We start from the raw sequence: 24,158 nt of genomic DNA, 5'->3' as shown, positions 1-24,158 counted from the left end.
ATTGTGGAGCTGGAGGATGGTGAGGCTATGGAAGGACATTGCTCATCTGGGGAGCAGAAGGTGAGTCGGGAGGAGAAATTGGAGGTGGAGAGAGGTGACACTGAACAGAGAAGTGCACGTGCTGCACAACAAGGTGGCAGGGTATGGCTTGGGGTGAGAAGGGTTCGTATGAATGCCAGGGATCTCCTGATTTGAGTGATGTTTCAACTAGGCCCTCTGATCCAGATTGAGGGACATGGCATGGAAGGGAGTCTCAGATACCTGCAGTAACAAGTGCATGGAAGATGCAGTCTGGAACATCATATCCAGGGTTGTCCAACATTTTCGCATGGGGGGGGGGGGGGGCCACATTACAATTTTTGTCTTAGATAGGGGGCTGGTGAGACAATTTCAGAAAGATAAAGGCATTAAAAATTTATTGTGTTGGACACTGATTTAGTGAGATACTGGGCATTTTTTTGCTTGCACAAGTAGTCACTGTTTTCCTGCACACTTCTTGTAGCGATGCGGAGTATTCCGGATTGTTGTCCATCTGTCAGGAGGATCTTGATCGCTCTCTCTCTATGTTCCCCACCGCCGCCCCCCCCCCCACTCCCCGATCCCCATGTGTTCCCCCCCCTCCCCCGGGTTCCCCCCGCTTCCCTTGTTATCCTCCCCCCCCCCCCCGCCATGTCTTCCCCCCCCCCCCTCTGTCTCCCCCCCTCTGTCTCACCCCCCCCTCTGTCTCCCCCCCCTCTGTCTCCCCCCCCTCTGTCTCCCCCCCCCTCTGTCTCCCCCCCCCCCTCTGTCTCCCCCCCCCCCTCTGTCTCCCCCCCCCCTCTGTCTCCCCCCCCCCCTCTGTCTCCCCCCCCCCTCTGTCTCCCCCCCCCCTCTGTCTCCCCCCCCCCTCTGTCTCCCCCCCCCTCTGTCTCCCCCCCCCTCTGTCTCCCCCCCCCTCTGTCTCCCCCCCCCTCTGTCTCCCCCCCCCCCTCTGTCTCCCCCCCCCCTCTGTCTCCCCCCCCCTCTGTCTCCCCCCCCCTCTGTCTCCCCCCCCCTCTGTCTCCCCCCCCCCTCTGTCTCCCCCCCCCCTCTGTCTCCCCCCCCTCTGTCTCCCCCCCCCCTCTGTCTCCCCCCCCCCTCTGTCTCCCCCCCCCCTCTGTCTCCCCCCCCCTCTGTCTCCCCCCCCCTCTGTCTCCCCCCCCCTCTGTCTCCCCCCCCCTCTGTCTCCCCCCCCCTCTGTCTCCCCCCCCCTCTGTCTCCCCCCCCTGTCTCCCCCCCCCTCTGTCTCCCCCCCCCTCTGTCTCCCCCCCCCTCTGTCTCCCCCCCCCTCTGTCTCCCCCCCCCCTCTGTCTCCCCCCCCCCTCTGTCTCCCCCCCCCCTCTGTCTCCCCCCCCCCTCTGTCTCCCCCCCCCCTCTGTCTCCCCCCCCCTCTGTCTCCCCCCCCCTCTGTCTCCCCCCCCCTCTGTCTCCCCCCCCCTCTGTCTCCCCCCCCCTCTGTCTCCCCCCCCCTCTGTCTCCCCCCCCCCTCTGTCTCCCCCCCCCCTCTGTCTCCCCCCCCCCTCTGTCTCCCCCCCCCCTCTGTCTCCCCCCCCCCTCTGTCTCCCCCCCCCCTCTGTCTCCCCCCCCCCTCTGTCTCCCCCCCCCCTCTGTCTCCCCCCCCCCTCTGTCTCCCCCCCCCCTCTGTCTCCCCCCCCCTCTGTCTCCCCCCCCCTCTGTCTCCCCCCCCCTCTGTCTCCCCCCCCTCTGTCTCCCCCCCCTCTGTCTCCCCCCCCTCTGTCTCCCCCCCCTCTGTCTCCCCCCCCCTCTGTCCCCCCCCCTCTGTCTCCCCCCCTCTGTCTCCCCCCCTCTGTCTCCCCCCCTCTGTCTCCCCCCCTCTGTCTCCCCCCCCTGTCTCCCCCCCCTCTGTCTCCCCCCCCCTCTGTCTCCCCCCCCCCTCTGTCTCCCCCCCCTCTGTCTCTCCCCCCCCTCTGTCTCTCCCCCCCCTCTGTCTCTCCCCCCCCTCTGTCTCTCCCCCCCCTCTGTCTCCCCCTTTTCTTCCCCCCCTTGTCTTTCCCCCCCCTTGTCTTTCCCCCCCTTGTCTTTCCCCCCCTTGTCTTTCCCCCCCCCCCTTGTCTTTCCCCCCCCTTGTCTTTCCCCCCCCTTGTCTTTCCCCCCCCTTGTCTTTCCCCCCCCCTTGTCTTTCCCCCCCCCTTGTCTTTCCCCCCCCCCTTGTCTTCCCCCCCCTGTCTTTCCCCCCCCCCCGTGTTCTTCCCTCCCCCCCCCCCGTGTTCTTCCCTCCCCCCCCCCGTGTTCTTCCCTCCCCCCCCCCCCGTGTTCTTCCCCCCCCCCCCCCCCCGTGTTCTTCCCCCCCCGTGTTCTTCCCTCCCCCCCCCCCGTGTTCTTCCCTCCCCCCCCCCCGTGTTCTTCCCTCCCCCCCCCGTGTTCTCCTCCCCCCCCCCGTGTTCTTCCCTCCCCCCCCCCGTGTTCTTCCCCCCCCCCCCCCCCGTGTTCTTCCCCCCCCGTGTTCTTCCCTCCCCCCCCCCCCGTGTTCTTCCCTCCCCCCCCCCCGTGTTCTTCCCTCCCCCCCCCCCGTGTTCTCCTCCCCCCCCCGTGTTCTCCTCCCCCCCCCGTGTCTCCTCCCCCCCCCCCCCCGTGTTCTCCTCCCCCCCCCCCCCCGTGTTCTCCTCCCCCCCCATCCCCGTGTTCTCCTCCCCCATCCCCGTGTTCTCCTCCCCCATCCCCGTGTTCTCCTCCCCCATCCCCGTGTTCTCCTCCCCCATCCCCGTGTTCTCCTCCCCCAACCCCGTGTTCTCCCCCGCCCCCCCGTGTTCTCCCCCCGCCTCCCCGTTCTTCTGTCCCCACTCCCCCCGCATCCTCTTCCACCCCCCCCCTCGCATCCTCTTCCACCCCCCCCCTCGCATCCTCTTCCACCCCCCCCCTCGCATCCTCTTCCACCCCCCCCCTCGCATCCTCTTCCACCCCCCCCACCGCATCCTCTTCCACCCCCCCCCCCCACCGCATCCTCTTTCACCCCCCCCCCCCCACCGCATCCTCTTCCACCCCCCTCCCACCGCATCCTCTTCCACCCCCCCCCGCATCCTCTTCCACACCCCCACCCCCCGCATCCTCTTCCCCTCTACCTGCCTACCCCGCCTCCCCCCTCACTCCCTTCCCCCCCCCCCGTCTTCCCCCCCCGTCTTCCCCCCCCCCCCGTCTTCCCCCCCCCCCCCGTGTTCTTCCCCCCCCCCGTGTTCTTCCCCCCCCCCCGTGTTCTTCCCCCCCCCCGGTGTTCTCCCCCCCCCCCCTTGTTCTTCCCCCCCCCCTTGTTCTTCCCCCCCCCCCGTGTTCTTCCCCCCCCCGTGTTCTTCCCCCCCCCGTGTTCTTCCCCCCCCCGTGTTCTTCCCCCCCCCCGTGTTCTTCCCCCCCCCCCCGTGTTCTTCCCCCCCCCCCGTGTTCTTCCCCCCCCCCGTGTTCTTCCCCCCCCCCGTGTTCTTCCCCCCCCCCCCCCCGTGTTCTTCCCCCCCCCCCCCCCCGTGTTCTTCCCCCCCCGTGTTCTTCCCCCCCCCGTGTTCTTCCCCCCCCCGTGTTCTTCCCCCCCCCAGTGTTCTTCCCCCCCCCCCGTGTTCTTCCCCCCCCCCGTGTTCTTCCCCCCCCCCGTGTTCTTCCCCCCCCCCGTGTTCTTCCCCCCCCGTGTTCTTCCCCCCCCGTGTTCTTCCCCCCCCGTGTTCTTCCCCCCCCCCCGTGTTCTTCCCCCCCCCCCCGTGTTCTTCCCCCCCCCCGTGTTCTTCCCCCCCCCCGTGTTCTTCCCCCCCCCGTGTTCTTCCCCCCCCCGTGTTCTTCCCCCCCCCCGTGTTCTTCCCCCCCCCCCCCCGTGTTCTTCCCCCCCCCGTGTTCTTCCCCCCCCCCGTGTTCTTCCCCCCCCCCCCGTGTTCTTCCCCCCCCCCCCGTGTTCTTCCCCCCCCCGTGTTCTTCCCCCCCCCCCCGTGTTCTTCCCCCCCCCCCGTGTTCTTCCCCCCCCCCCGTGTTCTTCCCCCCCCCCGTGTTCTTCCCCCCCCCTTGTTCTTCCCCCCCCCTTGTTCTTCCCCCCCCCTTGTTCTTCCCCCCCCCTTGTTCTTCCCCCCCCCCGTGTTCTTCCCCCCCCGTGTTCTTCCCCCCCCGTGTTCTTCCCCCCCCGTGTTCTTCCCCCCCCCGTGTTCTTCCCCCCCGTGTTCTTCCCCCCCGTGTTCTTCCCCCCCGTGTTCTTCCCCCCCCGTGTTCTTCCCCCCCCGTGTTCTTCCCCCCCCGTGTTCTTCCCCCCCCGTGTTCTTCCCCCCCCGTGTTCTTCCCCCCCCCCGTGTTCTTCCCCCCCCCGTGTTCTTCCCCCCCCCGTGTTCTTCCCCCCCCCCGTGTTCTTCCCCCCCGTGTTCTTCCCCCCCCCGTGTTCTTCCACCCCGTGTTCTTCCCCCCCCCCGTGTTCTTCCCCCCCCCCCGTGTTCCTCCCCCCCCCCCCGTGTTCTTCCCCCCCCCCCGTGTTCTTCCCCCCCCCGTGTTCTTCCCCCCCCCCCGTGTTCTTCCCCCCCCCCGTGTTCTTCCCCCCCCCCCGTGTTCTTCCCCCCCCCCGTGTTCTTCCCCCCCCCCCCGTGTTCTTCCCCCCCCCGTGTTCTTCCCTCCCCCCCCCGTGTTCTTCCCTCCCCCCCCGTGTTCTTCCCTCCCCCCCCGTGTTCTTCCCTCCCCCCCCGTGTTCTTCCCTCCCCCCCCGTGTTCTTCCCTCCCCCCCCGTGTTCTTCCCTCCCCCCCCGTGTTCTTCCCTCCCCCCCCAGTGTTCTTCCCTCCTCCCCCGTGTTCTTCCCTCCCCCCCCCGTGTTCTTCCCTCCCCCCCCCCGTGTTCTTCCCTCCCCCCCCCCGTGTTCTTCCCTCCCCCCCCCGTGTTCTTCCCTCCCCCCCCCGTGTTCTTCCCTCCCCCCCCCGTGTTCTTCCCTCCCCCCCCCCGTGTTCTTCCCTCCCCCCCCCCCGTGTTCTTCCCTCCCCCCCCCCCCGTGTTCTTCCCTCCCCCCCCCCCGTGTTCTTCCCTCCCCCCCCCCCCGTGTTCTTCCCTCCCCCCCCCCGTGTTCTTCCCTCCCCCCCCCCCGTGTTCTTCCCTCCCCCCCCCCCGTGTTCTTCCCTCCCCCCCCCCCCCCCGTGTTCTTCCCTCCCCCCCCCCGTGTTCTTCCCTCCCCCCCCCCGTGCTCTTCCCTCCCCCCCCCGTGTTCTTCCCTCCCCCCCCCGTGTTCTTCCCTCTCCCCCCCCGTGTTCTTCCCTCTCCCCCCCCGTGTTCTTCCCTCCCCCCCCCCCCGTGTTCTTCCCTCCCCCCCCCGTGTTCTTCCCTCCCCCCCCCGTGTTCTTCCCCCCCCCCCCGTGTTCTTCCCTCCCCCCCGTGTTCTTCCCTCCCCCCCGTGTTCTTCCCTCCCTCCCCCCCCGTGTTCTCCTCCCCCCCCCGTGTTCTCCTCCCCCCCCCCCCGTGTTCTCCTCCCCCCCCCCCCGTGTTCTCCTCCCCCCCCCCCCGTGTTCTCCTCCCCCCCCCCCCGTGTTCTCCTCCCCCCCCCCCCGTGTTCTCCTCCCCCCCCCCCCCGTGTTCTCCTCCCCCCCCCCGTGTTCTCCTCCCCCCCCCCGTGTTCTCCTCCCCCCCCCCCGTGTTCTCCTCCCCCCCCCCCCGTGTTCTCCTCCCCCCCCCCGTGTTCTCCTCCCCCCCCCCCGTGTTCTCCTCCCCCCCCCCCCCGTGTTCTCCTCCCCCCCCCCCCGTGTTCTCCTCCCCCCCCCCCCGTGTTCTCCTCCCCCCCCCCCCCGTGTTCTCCTCCCCCATCCCCGTGTTCTCCTCCCCCATCCCCGTGTTCTCCTCCCCCAACCCCGTGTTCTCCCCCGCCCCCCCCGTGTTCTCCCCCCGCCCCCCCCCGTTCTTCTGTCCCCACTCCCCCCGCATCCTCTTCCACCCCCCCCGCATCCTCTTCCACCCCCCCCCTCGCATCCTCTTCCACCCCCCCCCTCGCATCCTCTTCCACCCCCCCCGCATCCTCTTCCACCCCCCCCCACCGCATCCTCCCACCCCCCCCCCCACCGCATCCTCTTCCACCCCCCCCGCATCCTCTTCCACACCCCCACCCCCCGCATCCTCTTCCCCTCTACCTGCCTACCCCGCCTCCCCCCTCACTCCCTTCCCCCCCCCCCCCCGTCTCTGTGATGGCTGCTGAAGGGAGACTAAATCAGTCCCCCCACTTCATCTGACCCGCCTCCGTTACCCCTGCACTATCTCTAAGTGTACAGGGAACCAATCTGCAGGGCTTATTCCCATGATAATTGGGACTTTATTCAGCTTCCCACTGAAGGCATATTCCTGTTCCAGAAACAAATCCAGCTTCTCTTTCCCGCCTTCATGGTGAAAATTCAGCCCTAGGTTGTGCTGGCGCAGTGCACAGTACTATTGTAAGGGAGTTGGCTGCACAATTTTGTGAAATAAAGCTCACCCACTTATTTGACTAGCCTACTGGCAAGGGCCTGAGAGCTTGGTGGCATCACACTTAGCTAAGGATTGCAAAATCCAGCGATGGAACAACTCCCCAAAAAGGGAACATTGTAATATTACAGAGCATTTGCCTAATTTTTCAAAATGGCACAGTGAAGTCATGTAGCAACACTGATCCCTGAAGTTGTTACATGTGGACCAAACATCAGTGAGATTTCCTGTGAGCAGTAGTCATTTGCTTCTCAATAGACAGCTTCCATCAAAATTTACATTTACGTTATTAAATTTTTTTGGGTTATTCTGTGTTGCCAGTACTTTATCATTACTTTCAGTACTGCACCTATTCTGCAGTATTGTTTGATGTATTTGGAAAGCAAGCAGAATTGAATTGCATTTGCACTGCTTCTCTAACCAATCGAGACCTGAATCTCATCTCATCTCATGCGTTCAGCTCTTCCTTCCTCTTCTAGTCTGCTGTCACATCTTTTGTTTGTAGTTTAGAAGATTGCTGGTATAGTGCGAGTACTTTTCTTATACGCATCCTTTTTAAAGACCTATAATATACTGTGAAATGCACAATGAAGCTGTCCTGCTTGGGTAATAGTAGTGGAATAGATAGTGAAAAAGTGGATAGATTTCTGTGAGCAGAAAACATTTAAACTCTAAAGCTCCCTTCAATCTTTGTCAAATCTTCTTGTATCTCCTGAAAGTACTAAGTTCTCTTGGCATACAGCACTCTGGATAACAGCAGTTTCCAGTAATCCAGTCATGGTTATACTAGCTTTATATTCCAGATTTATTTTATTAACTAAATTTCAATTCACCAGCTGCTGTGGTGGGATTTGAACTTATGTTTTTGGATCATTAGTCAAGGCCTCTGGATTACTAGTCTAATAACATAACCAGTATGCTGCTGTACCCAGTACATTCCATAAGTAGTTACACAATAGGGTGGTGTTGCAGAATTAGATGGTGTTAATAAGCAGTAAAATTAAATTAAAATATTTTTACCATTGTGTTAATTAGTCAGGTAATAGTGTGAACATATAGTGAAGCAATTAATGACATTTTCACAATGACTTGAGAAGCGATCCTGACGTTGTACCAGCTTGTATTACTTCTAATCAACTTTACTTGTATGGACTCTAGTACACTTGGTCTGTTTATTTCATGGACTAAGCAAAAAACTGTATAAAAAGAGAAAGCCTTTCCAGAACATACTTATTATTTATATCACCAGCTGTACTGAGATTCAGTTCAGTTCTGTTGAAATACTTGACAAATATTAGGTCATAATTATTCAACCGGTGGAACAATTTTCGTCCCGCTTTGTTGCGTTCCAGCTCAGTATTAAACTATGCAGCAGTTATTCCCATCAGGTTAGAAGTGTTATTCTTTGGCTGTAAAATGCGAATTGAGCTGCTAAGAATTGATATTGCTAAAGCAAAGTACTATGGACGCTGAAAATCAGAAATCAAAACAGAAAATGCTGGAAAAACTCAGGTTAGGCATCTGAGGGGAGAGAAATGGAGTTTCTGAAACGACCTGAAACATTAACTCAGTTTTTCTCTCCACAGATGCTGTCTGACCAGAGTTTTTCCAGCATTTTCTATTTTTATTTGTTTGTCCAATTGAATATTTTTGTAAAGCAGTGATGCTTAAAGTTATATTAGCTGTGGACTATTTAAAAAACAAAATTATAATCATAATGGCACAGGAGGAGGCCATTTGGCCCATTGAGTCCATGCCATCTCCCTGTAGAGCAATCCAGTCAATTCCATTCTCCCGCTGTATCCCCATAGCCTTGCAAGTTTATTTCTCTCAAGTGTCCATTCAATTTCCTTTTGAAATAATCAATCGTCTCGGCTTCCACCACCCTCATAGGTGGTGAGTTCCAAGTCATTACCACTCACTGCATAAAAACGTTCTTCCTCATATCCCCCTCTTCATCTCTTGCTCTGTATCCCATAGTTGAGATAGAATCATGGAAACTAGCAGCACAGAGGAGGCCATTTGGCCATTGTACCTTTGCTGGCTGTTTGAAAGAAGTTGTATTCAGTCCCACATTCCTGCTTTTTGTCTGTAACATCCTGATAAATTTCCTCAGCACCCTTACTAGGGCCTTTACCTCTTTCCTGAAGTGTGGCCAGAACTATGTGTCCTGGCCTGTTGGAAGACCTTACACAAATCAACGATTCTCTGAAGACCGCCATCATTAACAACGAGCTCAGTAGACTCAATGTGGACATTGCAGCACTTCAGGAGACACGCCTCTCCCTGCGAGCAGATCTCTAAGAGAGCAAGCCTACACCACCTTCTGACAGGGTAGGGATCCTGAAGAACCAAGACAGCATGGAGTGGGCTTCACCATCAGAAACTTTGCTCAGCATAATCGAGCCACCTTCAAATGACTTGGAACACATACCTTCCATCCGACTGCTCACTGTCTCTGGTCCAGTACACCTACTCGGCATCTATGCTCCAATACTCTGCTCCCCACCTGAAGTTAAAGACCAGTTCTACGAGGAACTCCAGAATATCATTAGTAGCAGTCCCAGTACCGAACATTTGTTCCTGCTGGGGGACTTTAACGCCAGGTTTGGGGCCGACCGTGACTCATGGCCCTCCTGCCTTGGGCACTGTGGCATTGGAAGGATGAATGAGAATGGACAGAGACTGCTGGAGTTGTGTACCTATACAACCTCTGCATCACCAACTCGTTCTTTCATACTAAACCCTGTCACCAGGTTTCATGGAGGCACCCAAGATCACGTCATTGGCACCAGCTGGACCTCAACGTCACAAGGCGAGCCTCTACAAACAGTGTCCAAATCACACGCAGCTTCCACAGTGCGGACTGTGACACTGACCACTCCCTGGTGTGCAGCAAAGTTAGATTCAAACCAAAGAAGCTGCATCACCCCAAGCAGAAGGGCCGCCCGCGCATCAACACTAACAGAATTTCTTATCCACAGCTGTTACATAAGTTTCTAAATTCACTTGAAAAAGCCCTTCAAAACACTCCTACAGGGGATGCAGCAACCAAGTGGACCCACATCAGAGATGCCATCTATGACTCAGCAATGACCACCTATGGCAAACATGAGAAGCAGAATGCAGACTGGTTTCAATCTCACTTTGAAGAGCAGGAACCTGTCATAGCTGCTAAGCACATTGCATTGTTGAACTACAAGAAAGCCCCCAGCGAGTTAACATCCATAGCACTTAAAGTAGCCAGAAATGCTGCACAAAGAACAGCCAGGTGCTGTGCAAATGACTACTGGCAACACCTATGCAGTCGTATTCAGCAGGCCTCCGACACCGTAAACATCAGAGGAATGTATGATGGCATTAAGAGAGCTTTTGGGCCAACCATCAAGAAGATCGCCCCCCTCAAGTCTAAATCAGGGAACACGATCACTGACCAATGCAAGCAAATGGACCGCTGGGTGGAGCACTACCTAGAACTGTACTCCAGGGAAAATGTTGTCGCTGAGACCGTCGTCAATGCAGCCCAGTCTCTGCCAGTCATGGATCAGCTGGACAAACAGCCAACAAAATCGAAGAAGGGTCACTGACCCGAAACGTTAACTCTGCTTCTCTTTCCACAGATGCTGCCAGACCTGCTGAGTGGTTCCAGCATTTCTTGTTTTTATTACAACAAAATCGGAACTCAGTGATGCCATTGATTCTATAGCCAGTGAAAAAGCCCCTGGGAAGGATGGCATTACCCCTGAAATAATCAAGAGTGCCAAACCTGCTATACTCTCAGCACTCCATGAACTGCTTTGCCTGTGCTGGGATGAGGGAGCAGTACCACAGGACATGCGCGATGCCAATATCATCACCTTCTATAAGAACAAGGGTGACCGCGGTGACTGCAGCAACTACCGTGGAACCTCCCTGCTCAGCATAGTGGGGAAAGTCTTCATTCGAGTCGCTTTAAACAGCCTCCAGAAGCTGGCTGAGCTTGTCAACCCTGAGGCACAGTGTGGCTTTCGTGCAGAGAGGTCCACCATTGACATGCTGTTCTCCCTTTGCCAGCTACAGGAGAACTGCCGCGAACAACAGATGCCCCTCTACGTTGCTTTCATTGATCTCACCAAAGCCTTTGACCTCGTCAGCAGACGTCGTCTCTTCAGACTACTAGCAAAGATCAGATGTCCACCAAAGCTACTAAGTATCATCACCTCATTCCATGACAATATGAAAGGTACAGTTCAGCATAGCAGTGCCTCATCAGACCACTTTCCTATCTTGAGTGGCGTGAAACGGTGCTGTGTTCTCGCAACTACACTGTTTGGGATCTTTTTCGCCTTGCTGCTCTCACATGTGTTCAAGTCTTCAGAAGAAGGAATTTTCCTCCACACAAGATGGGCGGTACAGTGGTGCAGTGGTTAGCACCGCAGCCTCACAGCTCCAGTGACCCAGGTTCAGTTCTGGGTACTGCCTGTGCGGAGTTTGCAGGTTCTCCCTGTGACCGCGTGGGTTTCCGCTGGGTGCTCTGGTTTCCTCCCACAGCCAAAGACTTGCAGGTTGATAGGTAAATTGGCCATGGTAAATTGCCCCTGGTGTAGGTAGGTGGTAGGAGAATTGAAGGAAGGTGGGGATGTGGTAGGGAATATGGGATTAATGGAGGATTAGTATAAATGGGTGGCTGTTGGTCGGCACAGACTTGGTGGGCCGAAGAGCCTGTTTCAGTGCTGTATCACTCTATGACTCTAAGATCAGATGGCAGGTTGTTCAACCTTGCCCATCTAAGAGCGAAGACCAAAGTACGGATGGGCCTCATCAGGGAACTCCTCTTTGCTGACTATGCTGCATTAACATCCCACACAGAAGAGTGGCTGCAGTGATTCATCAACAGGATTGCGGCTGCCTGCCTAACCATCAGCCTCAAGAAAACGAACATTATGAGACAGGACATCAGAAATGCTCCATCCATCAATATCAGCGACCACGTTCTGGAAGTGGTTCAAGAGTTCACCTACCTAGGCTCAACTATCACCAGTAACTTGTCTCTCGATGCAGAAATCAACAAGCACATGGGAAAGGCAACTGCTGCTATGTCCAGACTGGCCAAGAGAGTGTGGGAAAATGGCGCACTGACACGGAACACAAAAGTCCGAGTGTATCCTCCGTACCTTGCTCTATGACAGCGAGGCCTGGACAACGTATGTCAGCCAAGAGCGACGTCTCAACTCATTCCATCTTCGCTGCCTCCGGAGAATCCTTGGCATCAGGTGGCAGGACTGTATCTCCAACGCAGAAGTCCTCGAGGCAGCCAACATCCCCAGCATATATACCCTACTGAGCCAGCGGCGCTTGAGATGGCTTGGCCATGTGAGCTGCATGGAAGATGGCAGGATCCCCAAGGACACATTGTACAGCGAGCTCATCGCTGGTATCAGACCCACTGGCCTTCCATGTCGCCGCTTTAAAGACTTTTGCAGACGCGACATGAAGTCCTGTGACATTGATCACAAGTCATGGGAGTCAGTTGCCAGTGATCACCAGAGCTGGCGGACAGCCATAAAGGCGGGGCTAAAGAGTGGCGGGTCGAAGAGAATTGGCTGTTGGCAGGAAAAAAGACAGAAGCGCAAGGGGAGAGCCAAATGTGTAACAGCCCCGACAACCAATTTTATCTGCAGCGCCTGTGGAAGAGTCTGTCACTCTAGAATTGGCCTTTATAGCCGCTCCAGGCGCTTACCCATTGTCTCTCGAGACATGGAGGCCAAAGAAGGGTGCCCAGAATTGTCTACAATATGTCAGCTGAGGTCTAATCAGTGATTTCTAAAGTTTGAGCATGAGCTCTTTGCTTTTATATTCTATTCTTCTATTTTAGCTTGCTCTGTTACCGTTAAGGATTTGTATATTTTCAGCCATTTCCAAGGTGTCTCTGCTCATCTGCAGTTCTCAAAATCATGTCATTTATAGCATTCTGTCTTCCCATATTAGACCTCCCAAAGCATCACTTCATACTTCTCCATATTAAACTCCATCTGCCTTGCTTCTGCTAGTTTCACCAATCCTGTCTGTTATCTTGAAGCTTGTACGTATTCTCATCACTGTATACTACTTTGCTAAGTTTTGTTTCATCTGAAAACTTTATAATGCCGTTCCCATCCCTGAGTCTTGGTCGTTTATATATAAAAGGAATCCTGTCAATATTTTCTCAAGTCAATGGAAAATAAAAACTGACAGTGAGCCTGCCAATTAACTAGGAGCCCATTTTGCGCATGGACTAATTGTACCCCTTTATCTTCACTGATTTTTACGGAAGAGTAGAAAATGATGAGATAATGCTTTTCACTCATATTTATCTCTATACTTAAACAAGGCCAGACAATGACTTGAATTTATATTGCGCCTTTAACATAGTAAAATGTTACATGGTGCTTCACAGAAGTGATTATCGAATAAAATTTGACACAGAGCCACATAAGGAGGTATTATGACAGGTGACTAAAAGTTTGGTCAGGTTGGTTTTAAGAAGCATCTTAAAGGAGGAGAAAGAGATTTAGAAAGGGAATTCCAGAACTTGGGCCTAAGGAGCTGAAGATATGGCTGCTAATGATAGAATGAAGAAAATCTGGGATGTGCAAGAAGCCAGAATTGGAGGAGTGCAGAGATCTTGTCGGTTTGGAAAAGGCTACAGAGATGGGGGTAGGGGTGACCATGGATGGATTTGAAAACTAGGATGAGAATTTTAAAATTGAAGCATTGTCAGACTTGGAGCACAGGGTGATGGGTGAACGGGGCTTGGTATAATAGAAGACACAGGCAGTAGAGTTTTGGATGAGCTCAAGTTTATGGAGGGTGTAAGCTCTGATACCGTCCGGGAGAACGTTGGAGTAGTCGAATCTAGAGATAACAAAGGCATGGATGAGGGTATCGGCAGCAGATGAGCTGAGGCAGAAATAGAGATGGGCAATGTCGCATAGGTGGAAGTAGTTAGTCTCAGTGATGTAGAGAATATGGGATTGGAAGCTCAGTTCAGGGTCAGATAGGATACCACGGTTGCAAATGGTCATGTTCAACCTCAGACTGTGGCCAGGGAGAGGGAAGAAGGGGTTGGCAAGTGAATGGAGTTTGTGGCGGGGACCAAAGATGATTTAATTCTTCAGGGGAACCAAGGATAGATCCTTGGGGGGCTCCAGAGGTAACAGTGCAGGAGCAGAGAATGAAGCAAATACTGGTGATTCGCTGGCTATGACTAGATAGATAGGAATGGAAACAGGTGATGGCAGTCCCACCCAGCTGGAGAAGGGAGGAGAGGTGTTGGACAAGGTTGGTGTGGCCATTGGTGCCTTGTTGCGTGTGATTGTTCTGTGAATTTGTGACTTTGATCAGGACCATTTTCATGCTGTGCAGAAACCTGATAGGGTCAAAATGGAGTTTTGGGAAAAATGGGTACCATTTTGGGAGGTGAAAACATGTTCAAGGACCTTGGAGAGGAAAGGGAAGTTGGAGATGGGATTGTAATTTGCAAGGACAAAGGGGTCATGGGTGAGTTTTTTGAGGCGGGGTTGATAGCAGATTTGAAGGAAGGGGGAACAGTACCTGAGGAGAGTGAACCATTAACAATATTAGCCAACATGGGGACCAGGAAGCAAATTCAGGTGGTCAGCAGTTTGGTGGGACTAGGATCCAGAAGACGGGGGGGGGGGGTGGGGGGGAATGGGTCTCGGACAAATTGAGCTCATAGATGGCAAAGGGGATATAGAGAAACTAGAGAAATATACAAGTTTATGGCTAGGTGGAACCTTGAGGGAAGTTGGCTTGATGGGCTGGGGAATGAAGGGTAGCGGCAGAGATAGCTGTTTGGATGTTCTCCGTCTAAGCCCACAAGCTCCTCCCTCTTGCTTTCGGAGGTGAGAGGGAGTGAAGGATGCGGAGAGAGGGGTTTCAAGAAGATGGTTTGTCGTAGAGAAGTGTGATGATCCTAGAATAGTGAGCAGTTTTGACAGAGGACAGCAGGATCCAATAGTGCTTTGTGATCCAGCGGCAATGAGTTGCTAAACCAATTGCTCACCATAAATGTTGATGTCTGCGTCCCCTCTGCAATTCAAGGAGCAGAGTTAGGGGATGTACTGGGGAAACAGGCAGGGTGAGAGAGTAATGGTTTTAATGGGGCAAGAGCATCAAAGGTGAAGTTGAGGGTCTGACTGAGTAGATAGGTAGCTGCAGAAATGTTGTGACGAATGGAGGGCCAACAGCTAAACAGTTGGAAATTTGGAAGTGATGCAGGTGACTTGGGGAAAAACCTGTAAATTTTGGACCTCTAAACCTGCACAGAGCCGCTAACTTTAATTAGCGGTCTCATCGGCCAGCACCATCCTGGGGTCCAGTTTTCAATCAGCCTAGTTTTCAATCCTACAGATAGGTGGAAGGTGTCCAATCATATACTTTTCAATAATGATCTAAAGTAATTATTCCTGATATTAGATTGCAGCTTACCATTATCTGTTGTGTCTTTCTGTAAGTTGTATGAACATGCTCTTTTGCTTTTGTAGCCCGTTGACATACAGTACTTGGATTTCCAGAAGGCATTTGACAGGGTGCCACATAAAAGATTTTTTGCGCAAAGTAGGAGCTCATGGTGTAGTGGATAACATGTTAGCATGGATAGAAGACTGGCTGGCTCGCAGAAAACAGAGGGTATGCATAAATGGGTCCATTTCTGATTGGCAGCATTTAACGAGTGGAGTCCAGCAAGGGTCTCTGTTAAGGCCTCAACTTTTTACAAATTATATCAATGACTTGGATGAGGTGAGCGATGGCATGGTAGCTAAATTTGCAGATGATACAAAGATAGGTAGGAAAGTATATTGTGAAGAGGACATAAGGAGCTTGCAGACCCATATAGATTGGTTGAGTGAGTGGGCAAAAATCTGGCAGATGGAGTATAATGTGGGAAAATGTGAAGTTGTTCACTTTTTGGCAGGAAGAATACAAAAGCAGAGTATTGCTTGAACAGAGAACCACTACAGTATTCCGAGGTGCAGAGGGATCTAGGTGTTCTAATGCATGAGTCATTAAAAGTTAGTATGCAGGTACAGCAAGTAATAAAGAAGGCTGATTAGTATGTTACGACTGACCGCTCCAGTCAAAGCCCCCAATCAAAATACAGGATTATGATTGTGGTGGGAGAAATGCACTGTTAATTCAATCCCGTCCCTCCACAGATCGCCTAACATATCATTTTAAATTTTGCAAATTAAAGAAAGACCCAGCCAAATTGTACCATCTATTAACCCCCAAATGAGGTTAGCCAAACCTTTAAATCAACAAATTAGCTGTTTAATTAGAAAAACTAAATTCTTAATCACTACTAAGATATAAATAATAATTAAAATAGAAAAAAAAAGAGACCTTGCAGATTTACACTCCTGCCGGATGTGGAACAGTCCAAGGTTGCTTGAAGTCCTCACAGCTGTCCGATAGGGGGAAAAAAAGGTTCTTCAACAGTAGAACAGTCTGTAGTCTCATTCAGAAGTCGAAATAGTTGCTCCTTCAGCGATGAATTTCAACAATTAACAACTTGCAAGCATTTTTTTTACTGAATTTTTTTTTTAAGAGATACAGCACTGAAACAGGCCCTTCGGCCCACCAAGTCTGTGCCAACCATTAACCACCCATTTATACTAATCCTACACTAATCCCATATTCCTACCACATCCTCACCTGTCCCTATATTCCCCTACCACCTACCTATACTAGGGGCAATTTATAATGGCCAATTTACCTATCAACCTGCAAGTCTTTTGGATGTGGGAGGAAACCGGAGCACCCGGAGGAAACCCACGCAGACACAGGGAGAACTTGCAAACTCCACACAGGCAGTACCCAGAATTGAACCCGGGTCGCTGGAGCTAACCACTGCGCCACTGTGCCGCCCATAATTTGGCATTAGAATTTTTGAAGAATAAAAGATTGTCACAGTCTAACTTCCCTTCCTTCAGTTTGAATTATCAGAGATCTCTGTTCTGGCTTGACGTTTTAGAATTTTGAGAGAGAATAATAAATAAACAGACTAAATTCTCTTCCTTCAGTTTAAATGGTCTGAGAGTTCTCCTTTCAGGTGCTAACAAACAGCTGTCTGTCTGTTTCTCCAGTTAGAACAGTCTGTTTCAACTAAAAAGCCAGTTTAAAAGAAAATTGCAACATTGTATATCTGGTCGTTGGTCTCTGAATGGCTGTTGCCAGGTAACCAGGATGCATTCTATAAAGCTGGTTGGTTCCCTCTCTATATGGTTGTATCTAACGGTAACCAGAATGCACTTTGACTCAGCTTCTGGTGCCTGCTGCCTTAAAGCAGTACTGCTCCCTTTCCAGCCTTAAAGGCACACCGCATTTTTCCTGGAAAAAAAAACTACAGGATCATAACAATATCAATGACTTCGATGAGGCGAGCGATGGCATGGTAGCTAAATTTGCAGTTGACACAAAGATAGATAGGAAAGTATATTGTGAAGAGGACATGAGCTTGCAGACCCATATAGATCGGTTTAGTGAGTGGGCAGAAATCTGGCAGATGGAGTATAATGTGGGAAAATGTGAAGTTGTTCACTTTGGCAGGAAGAATAAAAAAGCAGAGTATTACTTAAATGGAATACTGTGTGCAGTTTTGGTCTCCTTATTTAAGGAAGGATGTGAATGCGTTGGAGGCGGTTCAGAGGAGGTTTAGTAGATCGATACCTGGAATGAGTTGGTTGTCTTATGAGGAAAGTTTGGGCAGACTGGGCTTGTTTTCGCTGGAGTTTAGAAGCGTGAGGGGAGACTTGATTGAAGTATATAAGATCCTGAATGGTCTTGACAAGGTGGATGTAGAAAGGATGTTTGCTCTTGTGAGTGAGTCCAGAACTAGGGGCACTGTTTTAAAATTAGGGGTTGCCCTTTTAGGACAGAGATGAGGAAAAAAATGTTATCTCCAGGTTGTGCCACTCTGGAACTCTCTGCCTCGGAAGGTGGTGGAGGCAGGGTCATGGAATAATTTTAAGGCGGGGTTAGATAGTTTCTTGTTAGGCAAGGGGATCAAAGGTTATCAGGGGTAGATGGGAGTGTGGAATTCGAGACACAAACAGATCAGCCATGATCTTATTGAATGGTGGAGCAGGCTAGGGGGCCGAATAGCCTACATCTGCTCCTAATTCGTATGTTTGTATGTTGCTTGTCTTACCAGACTTGCTATGTAGAACAATTAAATCCTCACCTTGTAGAACAATTAAATAAAAGCAAAATACTGCGGATGCTGGAAATCTGAAATAAAAACAAGAAATGCTGGAACCACTCAGCAGGTCTGGCAGCATCTGTGGAAAGAGAAGCAGAGTTAACGTTTCGGGTCAGTGACCCTTCATCGGAACTGACAAATATTAGAAAAGTCACAGGTTATAAGCAAGTGAGGTGGGGGTGGGGCAAGAGGTAACAAAGGAGGTCTAGATTGGACCAGGCCGCTTGGGTGACCAAAAGGTCACGGAGCAAAGGCAAACAATATGTTAATGGTGTGTTGAAAGACAAAGCATTAGTACAAATTAGGTGTTAATAAATCCTCACCTTATAGCACAAATTGAAAGCCATTTGGTTTATCCTGTAAACAGCATCGTATTTCTAAGTGTAGTCATGTGGTCTTCATTGATACCCATGGTTGTACAACATACCAATACTGCTAATGGTTGGCTGCAGCAAAGCAGTTCTTTAGAAATCAATAATGAACAAAAGCAAATGAAAGAATTTTAAATGAAGACATGGTTGATTTTTAAGTGGGCGGCACAGTGGCGCAGTGGTTAGCACCGCAGCCTCACAGCTCCAGCGACCCGGGTTCAATTCCGGGTACTGCCTGTGTGGAGTTTGCAAGTTCTCCCTGTGTCTGCGTGGGTTTCCTCCGGGTGCTCCGGTTTCCTCCCACATGCCAAAGACTTGCAGGTTGATAGGTAAATTGGCCATTAGAAATTGCCCCTAGTGTAGGTAGGTGGTAGGGAAAATATAGCGACAGGTGGGGATGTGGTATGAATATGGAATTAGTGTAGTATTAGTATAATATGGATGGTTGATGGTCGGCACAGACTCGGTGGGCCGAAGGGCCTGTTTCAGTGCTGTATCTCTAAAACTAAAACTAATAAGCAAAGACTAAGTAATTTAAACATGGATTTTACTTTTGTTTTCTAGCTCAACGATAACCTTAACCTTGATCTTTCTGATGATGAGGAGCTGCGGGATCAGTTGGACATGCATTCCATTATCGTCTCTTGTATAAATGATGAGCCACTCTTCACAGCTGAACAGGTGACTTCAGTATGAGCACTCAATCTGTAAAATAAAAGCAGACTCACTGTAAAGCAACCAGGTTTTTTAAAAAATCAATGGAATTAATTAACAAAATAGTTGTGTTACGTCCAAGGCGGGAAGAGTGCACTGTTAATTCAGTCCTACTTCTCCACAGGTCACATAAATATATCAATAAATTTCCCCATTTATCGAAACAGCCAATTAGATACTCTTATTTGTCCCCAGAATAAAGCACACCAATCACATTTCTTTAATCAACAACAAAAATTAACTGTTTATTATAAAACCAAGTTTTAACCAATAATGAAGTAAACCTATATACGACTTGCGATATTAAAACTCCTTATTTTCCCTAGCCCTCATGCACACGCACATGATCCAAATACCAGTTAACCGGAGGGAAAAAAGGGATTTTGGTTTACAGCTGTTTCATAGGAATGAAAGTAATAAGAAAAAAAACTTTGTCATGATCTGGAAGGAAGTTCTTCGGTTTGGTGAGGTGTCCCAAAGTCAAATAGTTGGATGCCATTCGAAGTCTTTCCAGGCGAGGTTGATGAACAGTTTATGATGGGTAGGCATCCAAAGAACTTCAACAGTAGAAGGCTTCACATAAGGTCTTCCATCAGGTGTGCAGCAACAAGGATCTTCTTGGGTCTTACAGCAACAGTATAGCAGTAAAAATTATCTTCCAATATTCAGGATTTCTTAAACCCATGAGGCAACAGTACGGCTTGATGCAGGGATTCTTCAGAGACAGGAGGCAATAGGAATCTGCCACATTTGGAATACAGGGTTTCTTCTCAAGAGATGCAGGATTCCTTTACAGAGAGGTAATACTTTTTACTGGGTGGTCTTCTGATCTCCAGGCAGGTCAAAATCAAATTTCAAGTGCCTGCTTTTTTGTCCAAACTCACTGGATTTTTAAAAGTTCCAAACTGAAACCAAAACCTTTCTGAAACAGGTCACATGCCCAGTCATAAATTCTCTCTTGTCATAACAGAGGGTAGCTCTGAGGTCAACCTCCTGCAGGTTTCCTTGGAATTACCTGCATTTCAGTCCTTGTTTATCAGCTCAGCTTTTGTTGAACTTCCTTTCAAAACATCCATAAAGTTCAACTATTTGCAGGTGTCTCAATGTCCACTGAAATCCTTTTTCAGTTTTTAAAAACACAGAATCTTAAGTTTTAATACAAAAAAAAACTCGTAACAATTGTTCAAGTAAAGTTGTGAGCAAATCTCTGCTTTTTTTCCAGCTGTTCCAAGGAGTTATGCCAGTTATTTAACTGATCGACTTTAAAATGCTCTTTTGATTGTTGCAATATTAACAGTCTTCTGTAGAACAGAATGATAAGTTCAAATATGTTTATAGTAAGATTTTATGCCCATTATATCCATGTTGCCTTACATCAGACAGATAATATCCAACTCCCCAACTTCTCTACATACATGGTTGATGCAGTACATCAACAATGCAGGGCAAAATTTCTCACCCACTTTTTCTCCATCCATTGGATTTGTCCTAAAAGGCAATGTTTTGTTAGTTTTCAGCCCAGTCGTGTCAAAAGTAAGACTCAGTGTAGCAGATAAGCAAATCATTTAGCATTGTAGGTGTTGGGCTCTCTGTTTATTATAGAGTTGGTTAGTATGAATTTTCTGTCCCCTCGAGTCCCAGTGGACAATCGGAAGGATGTTAAGTTATTAGAGCATTTTTGCAAACAATTGGCAGCTTCAACTTCTGATCCTAGGAATCCTTTTCTTAATTTTGTGTTAGCTGAATTTTGTATTGCTTTGATTGGCCTACATATGCCAAAGGTGGTTGATGACAACCAACTTCTGTATTTTCACAAGTTATTATGAATCTTTTGATGCCACTTTCCAATAAGAAATGTGTGGGTTGTCTTTCAGTGAACCACAGCTTCCAGAAATATGCAGTTTGCTGTAAGCTCAACAGTAAAGTCAATCATGATTGTTAAAGGGTTCATTAGACCTCCTTGCCCTCTTCAACCTCTCCACAACATTCAACATGAGTGGCCATACCATCTTCCTTCAATACCTCCTCTGTTGGCGTGGTTTCGTTTCTACTTATCTAAGTATAGTCACTGTATTTCCACCAGTAACAACTTACAAGGATCTATTCTTGGCCCTTTCCCTTCCTCATCTACATGTTGAATATATTTTCTGTGTTTGAGGGGTCTAGAATGAGGGGATGTAAGATAAATGTAAGAAATTTAGGTCCGAGCAGGAGAAACTTTTTCTTTTATAGAGTAGGTTGTGAGACTGTGGAATGAACCATCAGAGTTGCTGATGAATGCTGATTTGCCAGCACGTTCCTGCCTCTGGGCCACTTTTAAACATACATGTTCAGATGGGGGAGGGTTTCTCGACTGAAATTTTCCAATATTTAAATAGTTTGCAAGTTATATCACTCCTGGCATTCAACAGAAACTGACAGCTCTGATAAAATATTAAGTGTGCTTCATCAAGAATATAGCTGTCTTCGTAACCAAGGTTTCCACTGTCCTTTTAGACCAAGTGATTGCCCTATTTCGGCATCATAAAACTTAAAATATGGGCAATATAACAATGGTTGAGAATACTCTCCTTTATTGTATCTCAACAATCGGATTGCTTTAATTTTAAGTGTGTTAACTCGTCCAATTTTCAGCTCACACACTGAAACACTGAAATAAACACTGATATTAGAGTAAATTTATGATTGTAATATCAGGGTTTATTGTGTTACTGGAATATTAACCCTTTAGAACTTATATTTAACTATTCTCCTTGGACTGTCCTTGCTTTCTCTTAGTCTTCTATTTTCCATTTTTCCTGTTCTACTTTGATTTCAGTGTTACTTTTTTCTCCCTATCTTGACTTTTTCCTTTTCTCTTCCAAAATTAAAGAGCCTTTAACTTAGTTCCTCCCATAGCCAATTTAGAGGTTGGAAACCATTTAGAAAAATTCTGTTTTGTTGGCCAAAATAGATGCTTTAAAATTTTTTTAAGCCAATCAAAAAAACCCAGAGTTTGAATTGGTCATATCAGATACAACCAGTAGTATGTTGGATGGCAGCATGCAGGACAGCTTCGGAAAGAAACGTGGTGGTCTTTCTTTTACTGATGATAGTGTGTTATTGGCAGATTCACCTAGGGATCCAAAGTACTCCAGTCTCCATCTTGAATAATAGGCTAACCACTAGAAATGGTGGCTGGCGGCTTCAATTGCAGTACGATGGGTTTGCACAACTCAAAGGGTATCCTAAGGTTAGATGGTAAAATTTATCCCAAATGTTGATTCAACTGAGGGTGCTGGTGGATGTCAATTTCAGCTTAGAGTGCTTTGTTGTAATTGAAGGATGGCGAGTAAGGCCACAGTTCCAATGTGAGTTACGGTTGCAGAATGCATCATGCTAGGATTTGTATTCTTGCTTTCGAATGCCATGGCATGCTACAGAAGAGCTTCTTTTGCCCACTTGGAGAACTGAGAACCAAGCTGTGAGGTAGATTATTGACAAAAAAAAATGAAATGACCTGCCACATACCCTGAAGAGACAGTCAGGGCTGAATTTTCCTGGCCCATTGGCGACAGCTGGGAGGCAGGAGGGCTACCAAAATGGCGGGGGGGGGGGCATCGGGAGAGGAGCCTAATGTCTTCTGCCACCATACCATATTGCCAGTGGTGGGTAACTTGGCAGCTCAGCTACTGCCGGTTGGCCAGTTAAGCAACTTAAGTGGCCAATTAAAGGCCTCCTCCTGCCTACGTGGGCATCTTGCACACAGCATGGGGGGCCTGTCGCCATGTGGGAAGACCACCAGAGGGGATCTCTCCTTGATGGGCGCTCCATAGCCCACAGAGGAGCTCCCCTGCCGCTCTTGTGGCAACTATGCCACTGCCTCTGCCCAACCACACTGACCTGTCTTTGAGGATGCCCTGCCTTTGAGGAGCTCTCATCCTGGAGTTGCAGCCTCAGCGGTATCCACTGCTAGCGGCGGCACTGCTGAACTGCCGGCCCTCTGATTGGGCTGGCAGCTCTTGGTGGTGGGCCACCATCCTTAATTGGAGTCGGTCCTGCCACCAGCCAAAGTGGGTTCGGCTGGCGCTTTTGGCCCCAGTGGTGGGACTTCACCGTCACTGACAAAATTCAGCCCTCAGTCTCAGCAGACATAGATGACATAAGCAGGAGCTCAAACCCAAGCTTGACAGTTTACAGATAACTAGTCAGTCACTGTCTTCTTGAGGTGTTTGTGAGGAGCTAAGATGTGTTTCTTTGGGGCCAGCTGCAAGATGAAACCCTGCCGATGGAAGTTTGGAACCAAGTCAACCCTGTGGTGGACTAGGTAATCTGATACCTGAGCAAGGAAGGACTGTACTACAATTGATGACTGACCAGCAAGCCTGGCTCATTTCTTTAACTTGGAGGGGTAGACCAATCGCTGGAAGTTAGGATTCTTGCTACTCACCCCCAGCTATCCATATGTAGGGCAGAGGGAATCCATGCCATGATGCCATTAGTTCCTGTTCGTGGAAACTGGGGAAAACAAAATAGAAAGAAGCCTTATTTGCCACAGCCACCTTGCGGTACATATGCTTTAAACCAAAGCTTAGATGCTCTAGCTATGGAATCCAGCTGCAACTGGTGGTCCAGGGGAAAAAAATGAATTACTTTGAAGTGCAATGACTGCTGTTGTGGTCAAATATGGGAAGCAATTACACACAGCAATGACCCACAAATAACAAGAGTTGAATGGCTATCTGATGTGCTTTTTTTCTATGCTTTTGGGTAAGGGACAGATGTTGGCCAGGATACTGGGAGAACTCCATGTTCTTCACATTTTGCCATGTGACTGTTTGCATCCTCCAGAAGTCGTCGATGGGGCCTCAGTTTAAATTCTGATCCACAATAAATGACATCTCCAACAGTGTAGCATTCAGTATGCAGTGAAGTGTCAACCTAGATAAATGCTCAAGTCCTGGAGTCGCAACATTGAACTCACAACATTCCGGCCTCGAACTTTAGTCAGAGATCAAAGAAGGGTGAATCAGAGATCATGGGATTTTAAGTAGGCGACGCGGTTCTCAACCATCAGCTGAAGAGCCGGTGAGAGTCCCGCATCACTTCCTCTGGCGAAGGCCCGCCGCATTACATGCCAATTAGGCACTTAAGTGGACAGCGGTGGGCCTTCCCCGGGATTAAGGACCCCGGCAACGGACGTCCTGACTTTTGAGAGCTGCCAGCCAATCAGAGGTTGGCTGCTCTTTACTGAGCATTGCCACTGCGGAGGTGGCTGCTGCCAGTAGAACACCCACCGGTAGCCAAGGATTGTCGAGAGACCCAGGCCACAAGTAAGTCATGGTGGGAGAGGTTTCACGGGTGGGGGTTGGAGAGGAGGGAGTTGTAGGGGGGTCGGGGAGGAGGGAGTTGTAGGGGGGTCAGCAGC

General features: G+C 50.6%; 1 protein-coding gene across 1 annotated transcript in view; it reads left to right on the top strand.

The window, feature by feature from the left end:
• Positions 1-24,158, top strand: part of fez2b (fasciculation and elongation protein zeta 2b) — a 192,593-nt gene that overhangs the window by 115,755 nt on the left and 52,680 nt on the right. The window contains exon 3 of the mRNA XM_068045358.1: positions 18,602-18,718. Within this exon, the coding sequence (XP_067901459.1) occupies positions 18,602-18,718 (117 nt within the window). The remainder of the gene's footprint in view (positions 1-18,601; positions 18,719-24,158) is intronic.

This window comes from Heterodontus francisci, chromosome 13 (genome assembly GCF_036365525.1).
Source record: "Heterodontus francisci isolate sHetFra1 chromosome 13, sHetFra1.hap1, whole genome shotgun sequence".
In the NCBI taxonomy this organism is placed as follows: domain Eukaryota; kingdom Metazoa; phylum Chordata; class Chondrichthyes; order Heterodontiformes; family Heterodontidae; genus Heterodontus; species Heterodontus francisci.
The sequence above is the reverse complement of the archived record's forward strand: the minus strand, read 5'-3'. Positions and strand labels throughout refer to the sequence as shown.